The sequence below is a fragment of the Hyposmocoma kahamanoa genome, unplaced genomic scaffold (genome assembly GCF_003589595.1).
Source record: "Hyposmocoma kahamanoa isolate Upper Pololo Valley unplaced genomic scaffold, ASM358959v1 95, whole genome shotgun sequence".
In the NCBI taxonomy this organism is placed as follows: domain Eukaryota; kingdom Metazoa; phylum Arthropoda; class Insecta; order Lepidoptera; family Cosmopterigidae; genus Hyposmocoma; species Hyposmocoma kahamanoa.
In genome coordinates this window covers 11,191,253-11,198,266 of record NW_020654972.1, presented here as the reverse complement: position 1 = coordinate 11,198,266, position 7,014 = coordinate 11,191,253, and the positions used below count along the sequence as shown (strand labels likewise).

Here is a 7,014-nt window from a genome sequence, read left to right as displayed (position 1 = left end):
CTTTGAAATAAAAAAAGTTTATTTTATTCATTATATATGAAAAACATTTGATGAAATATGACCCACTTCTGCTGCCCCGGTTTTTTCATTCCGTACAAGGAAATGATCTTTACATGAAACTAAATCGATGAGCTTGATCATATTTACACATTTATAAGCATAACTCACACTTGATAAAAAAACTGACTATGCCAAAATTGTTTTCGTAAGAAAAGTTTTAATGGTTCTAATGATTTCCCCGTACGGTCCCATTTAAACAAACACTGTATAAACCTATTGCAGGGAGATCTATATTCAGTAATATATACGCTCATGGTATTAAAGATGTTAAAACTCTAATTACAGGGTGAAGATGGCACTGCCGGTGGCCAGACGGTGTTGCGGGTTCCTATCTATGGACACAGGCTGCTTCATTTATTGTATTATTTCCATTGTAAGTATTCAACATTGTTTTGAGTTCAAATCAAAGCAATTAAAGATTTGAAAAAGAGCGATGGAAGCCCTATGTTTCATAGGGCCCCTCGATTCTTAATTGTTTCTTGGTTGGTTAATGTAAGTCTAGTAAGTTTCTGTTTGATCCAGAAATAGAGTCAGTTGTATTGATATTAGACAGTAATGAAATAGAAGGTACAGAAAATAATTTATAGCTATAATACGTTACGAGAACACAGAATGCCTAATTATAGCACAAGTTGATAAATAGCTTAAATAAATATTTGAGTAATAAATATGAATCGTTTATGTTTCTTGTTAGCAATGGCTTAGATCTGACTAATTTCAAAAAGGCTGATAAACTCCTAAGGATAAAATAATGGGAAAGAAGGAAGCGAAAGACGTATGTCATAAGCTTAGTGGGTACAGTTCTATAGTCTCTGCCTAGTCCTTAGTCCTACAGGGAGACATAATGAGAGATAATGATAAATATGCCAAACCGCCACACCGGTTACCTGGTCTCAAAGTAGGGAATTCCCTGCACTATGAATACTACAGCATTTGAATTCGCTACTCCGAACATCTACACCAAAAACAATTTAAAAAATTCATTTAATCAAATTAATCCTACCGGGAATCGAACCCGAGACTTCGTAATCCAGCACCCACAGTGCAATGCGTTGGGCCGTTAAGTCGTCAGTTGATGCATGTATGTCGAGTGTCCTGCCTCCTGAATCATTTAATGTTTATTTTATTGTGTCGTTTATAATGCGTTTCTTGTGCTGAATAAACATTAGCAACCAAATGGGATAATCGTATTTGCTAAGCGTGTATGTATTCTGTAATGGAAGCAGTTTAAGGCAGTACATTTTTCTGAATAACCTATGAGGTTATTGACGTCATCTCAGATATAGGCCTCTGCTAATGTCGATCAGTCTTCAGCTTGTCGCTTCCACGCGGTGCCAGCGGCCTTTCGCAGATGGTCACACCATCTACCCATTATACGAGTATATATATCTGGTCAGTCCTATACTATGTTTGCCGAGTCGGGATCTCCACTCAGGAACTCTCTTCCCCCATCGGTTATCAACTTGTCGATAGATATGGCGAGCCCACTGTCAATTATTATGGTTAATGCGTAAGATGGATATTAATCCTCACCATGGTTGCGGAATTTTATAGAACCCATTTCTTCTGCAGACCTCATAAACATTGACTTAAAATGACGTTACTAAAGCTATAATTTATTTTTTTAAATAATTTGAAACCTAGTTGTAATATTTCTTCTTGTGCACTTATTTATTTCAATCATTTTTAATACGTTCGTGCCCATTCATAGCACTCTACATATTGCATTCCCTTGCGAAGGAATGCTGCGCTCTGTGAGAATGACGTCATAAATGGAGACATCATTGTTATGCTCGGCAGACAATCCATTTAACACGTACTTCATTGCTGTCACATTCTAGTTGAAGTATTATTTATTATTATTGTAGAATGACATGTCTTTATGATTGTCGAGGGACTGTGTATTCTCAGATACGCCGTAGAAGAGGTGTAAATACGACTCAACCACAGTGGTAATAAATATACTTCCGGACCACGTATTTTCATTATGAAATGCAGTAAGCTTAAAAAACGTCTTTGATCAAAACTATTATGCAATTTTGAAACTGGTATTTTTGGTTGTGAATCTTTATTGAAACCGGGGAAATACAAACATAGCACCACTTTGCGACTAAATAACTGTCTAAACTATCTTATTATAGAGCCTTATATTATAGTATTAAGAATGCATAGAGCCTTATATTATAGTATTAAGAATGCAGTATAAAATCTAATCCACCGATCATATAGCTATATTATCACATGCTACTTGACCAATCACGTAAGTCTAACATCACGTGATAAACAGTAACAAATCCTACTAACCAATGGCTGTAATTGTCACTATTACAATTACTTACGTTCAATTAAATTAAAATGTCATCGAACAGATAATTTTTGAGTTTACATTTTTTTCTTTTCTCAATTGTTAATTCCAGGTGCTGTGTCTGTGTGCTATGGGCGTTGGTTCTTGGAAGCTGCCGCGGCACAGAGAACAACGCAACGAAGACAATATGATCCTCATGAGCTACGTCATGTTCTCAACCCTATCATGCATCAGCAACTTTGTAGCTATCGTAGGGATTATAAGGGTAAGCAAATACATTACCAACGCAGACTTTCTTCAGCAAAGAGCATTTTCCATCACCTTGTGACGTCAGTCGTAGTAAAGCTACAATCAAATATCAGATGCTACAAAAGTTAAATTTGCTGGAGCAGCTGTGGTACTGGACATCTTCCCCATAAATCCGTTATGCAAGAATTGTTCAACTTTCCAAATCAGATGAAAAATCTGATTATGTTCCCTGTACAAGCTGTCGCTACCAACAATATCACAGAAATATTTAATCAAAAAATCTGGTTTATAGAGTAGATTGAAAATAGACGATTCAGGAAATACATAATGGATGTGCAAGCAAAACCATTTTTGAGTACTGCACGAATGTCTACAGTATAAGTGTGGGATCCCTACCTGGTGGACTGTAGACGAAAAGAACCAGACAGAATATAGATCCTGCAACCCTTAAGCACATTGTCCGTAATGTATTCTACAAGACTACGAAAGGTAGGCTATTTATTATATCAGAAGGTATTTTCGAATCGACGGAGATTTGCCTCTACGGGAAAGTTGTTGCCGGAGTCTGAAACCTCAATCTCCAACGAATTAAGAGCACCTGACAGCAGGCACTAGGTGCGACCCTTACTACTGTAACAGTTTATCAACTACATTACTCAGTTGAGAACTTGATTTGGATTTCAGAAACGCTCTAGCTACCTGCAAGTGTCGCTGCTGACGAATTCCGTGTTCATTTTATGCATCTTCCTGGTCGTAGTGGTGACGTGCCTCTTCAGCCCCACTCTTAAGCTATACACTGCAGAGGCAGGGTATATCGTGCTTATTATACTGCTTGTTGTTGCTGGATTTGGTAAGTATTTTTAAAGTATCACAGTGAAATGTCCATTCTCAAATCCCTATTTAACTCGTCTGCAACCAGAGCTTGCTACTGGTATTTTTTCATCTTGAGACCTGAATGGGACTATTTGGAAACCGAGATATTTACCTACATTGATACCAATACCACAAAGTCAGTGAAACCGTTTCTTGAAAATACAGGTACAATTTACACCGGCACTGTAGCAAGTTTAGTGGTATCGTTTCCTGAAATACTGATATTCCAAACCCTGTCTGCTTCATCAGTCCTTCATTATTACTATGACAGGTATCTACAAAGTTAAAAACCATAATAGATACGCTTGGTACTTTTGGCTGGAGCGTCTCCCTGTAGGCAGTTAAGCAGCAATTCGATACAACAGAAGAAGCGTTGTCTAGTGTGTTCTTGTAGTCCTTGTATGCCCAGCTAGCCAAGTGGCTATTATGTCGAAATCTTCGTCGAGTGACTGTTGATTTGGAACCTAGTTTTGTACCTGCCAAAATATCGTGTGTCCAAAGTATTCGACGGGTTTCATGATTGAGATAACGCCGCGTGTTTTTTCACACCCACGTCATTATCCAAGTAATTAAACCATTAAAAATATTCTGTTGGATCCACATTTTCCGAAAGCCTACGGGAACTGGAATAATAACAAAAAATTAATCTTTCCAAGGGCGTGCCACCGTCAAGGACTTTTTTTGATATCTAACTGGAGACGCTTTGGCGGCCAGCCAGGTTTATTTTCGTTCATTTGTGACAAATATTATTCAATACTAACACGAGAATAATACGTTGAATTGGGGCCAGATGGACTTATTTTATTTAACAATTTAAATTAATCAGTGCAAAAAAAATTATAATTGTTTTGTAAGTTTTAATGTTTATTTGGCATTAACACACCTACTTAATATGCTAAAAATAATAGAGCAAAAATGTATAAAGCAACATTACTCTAGGAGGAGATTGTCATGTATTGTATTCAAGATGCTGGCAAAACATCTCCCTTTCTTCTTCTTATCGTATCCATAGCATAAGCTCTAATGCAGTAAGCATTTATAATATATCGTAGTGACAGGATTTGCCAATTAAGGTGTAGTTAAAGAAATATTATGCGCACCGATGAATGTTATCTCTTGGAACGACTTATTCTTTCTATTACAATAAGGTAATAAAACCATTAACTTTTACTTAAAACATACATGGACTTAACGTCTCTGATTCATGGTACGGGCCGTGGATGTGTTTTATGATTTATCTGAATTCAAGTTTTGAATTATTTACTTCCTTACATCAGATAGTTTTTTTAACTATTAGGTTTTTTTATAACATCAAGTGACTGTCTGACTGACTGTCCATATTTTTATATCTTATATACTTAGTAAAATACCGTAAAATAAATATTGCCAAGTTTAGAATTAAGTGCCAATACGCAAAAGTGTTTAAACTAGTTGTTTGTTCCATGCAGATAGCACGCACGTTACCGAGACGGCTCACTCTTTTGTAACAGATGAAGCGATAAGATGAATTCGGTTCAAATAATACTTCGCCAACTACACTCGCATTAAATCGGTTATAAAAAGCTTTATATCCGTGCAGTAAGAGCGAAAAATGCGTTGCGCGTTTCACTTCCATTTCTAATTCTGATTTCGCGTTAATGATGACTCTCTTAAAGTGAGGATTACCTCCTGTGACATTCAAAGCAGTATTCCCAACCCAAAAGAACGAAAACATTATTTGCCTCTTCGTAGAAACTTACAAGGTAGTACCATGGTGTGACATAGACGTAAATTTGAGTCCTGTCACATCGAAGAAATCTTTCTGTGTTCGATCTTTGCATTAATAATTATAATAGTAAATATCATTATAGTAAATATCGTAATATTCAATAAAATCATAACTCTTATTTTAGAGACGTTGAAAAAAATTCGCTGCTACGGTCAATAACATTCACTCTTGTCTTTTCCAGTGTATTCCGTGTATTACCTGATGATACTGAACAGTATGTACTGCAAACTTAAAATGACGTTTAGTGACAGTGCAATACCAGTCTAGACCTGTGTCTCATGTGACAACATGTTGTATCTGTGTTCACCAGTGCTTACTGTCTCCACAAGGAACTTGACGCGACGGAAAGATTCTTCGTGAAGGAAAACTGGTGACTAAACATTCTTGAAGCCGGACTACTTGCAGATGTGAGATTTTTTAAAAGTACCTACATTGAGGAAAATGTAATGTCTGTAGAGAAGAAATGCAATATTTTCAAGAGAAACAGTGCTAAGTATGATTTATGCGGGGAACAAAATAAACTGGTTGTTTTTGACAGTGGTTATAAAATGACACATTCTTTTAATGAATTGTTATATAAATAAAATCCTTATTAAGAGGATTGTGAAGTTATCGGTCGCTATAAAAAACCGGAAACGTTTTTATATCATATTTTTTAATCAAAGTTTTGCTATTTATAAATTTTAATTAATTAAACTTGAATGACAAATATCTATGGTAGTGCTCCGATAAGCTCTTTCAGGTTTCTAACCAGATATGACGTTTTTAAATGCGCACAAAAACTAAATTTTCAAAGAGCCTAAAGTTTTTTTCTCGTTTTTGTCTACCTTACGAAATTGTTTGAAGGTTTAAAGTGCAATTTGATTAAAATCAGAGTTCGCAATGATAATAATCATTGATATTTATTATAAAAATTAATTAATTAACAGATGCTATCACTTGCAATGCCATGCCATGTGTTTTATATCAGAGACCACAGACCACACAAATACTAATGTCAAAGACGTATCCAAACGTTTCAAATGTCAATCCCAGTTAGTCACCAACCATTTGGTTTTTTCAACAATTTCTTGTCGTGCTTATATAGCTTTTTCATTGTTTATCATTTTTAGTCAAAAATTAAAGAGATAAAACTATCAATAATCAGCACGAATAATTATCAAAGAAAATAAATATCTTGATAAATTTGAACCTTGATTAAAATAAAGATATTTTTGGAGAAACAAATGATATTACATAAGAAATCGACACGAATTCTAACGTTCCTGTGTTTCTCGTGTGGAAGACCCATTACCTGTAACATCCCTCACGGCCAGTGGCGTTTCATGGTAGTCTAAATGTGCCCAGCCTATTTTTTTTTCTACAATTGTCGATAGTCACTGCGTGACCTAGGCCATGGACGTTTTGTTCAATAATACATATAATAAACTACTTCGTGCTAATGTCGACAACGCAGTTTGGTAAAAATAGACATGTTGAATGCAGATGGACGACTCCTATTATTCTCTATGGCCTACTAGAGAGTCTACGTTGTTTTTAGACTAGTTAAAATATTTCAACAATTCCTGTTATACTGTACAACAAGCGCGAGAACTACGAGATCACAAATTTGCAATTTGAAAATTGTGTTGATATTATTAGTGCCATCTAGCGTAATAGTTTCGTACTACGTGCAAGGAAAGTTACAAGTCTAGTCAGGGAGGGAGTTTGAATACCATTCATGCATCTAGTTTGCTCAATTGACGCTAGGTAGTGTTGT

General features: G+C 35.8%; 1 protein-coding gene across 1 annotated transcript; it reads left to right on the top strand.

Annotated features, from left to right (window-relative positions):
• The first annotated feature begins 348 nt into the window (after positions 1-348).
• LOC113238279 lies at positions 349-5,786 on the top strand. Its single transcript, XM_026475110.1, has 4 exons — positions 349-433; positions 2,478-2,630; positions 3,299-3,464; positions 5,437-5,786. Exons 1-4 carry the CDS (start codon positions 353-355, stop codon positions 5,520-5,522), a joined length of 486 nt encoding a protein of 161 aa, XP_026330895.1. The 5' UTR covers positions 349-352; the 3' UTR covers positions 5,523-5,786.
• Positions 5,787-7,014: the final 1,228 nt, after the last annotated feature.

Coding starts and splice junctions, on each gene's coding strand:
- LOC113238279 (XM_026475110.1), top strand. CDS start 353: ATGGCACTGCCGGTGGCCAGACGGTGTTGCGGGTTCCTATCTATGGAC. Junction 2,631..3,298: donor CTATCGTAGGGATTATAAGG/GTAAGCAAATAC, acceptor TTTGGATTTCAG/AAACGCTCTAGCTACCTGCA. Junction 3,465..5,436: donor GCTTGTTGTTGCTGGATTTG/GTAAGTATTTTT, acceptor TGTCTTTTCCAG/TGTATTCCGTGTATTACCTG.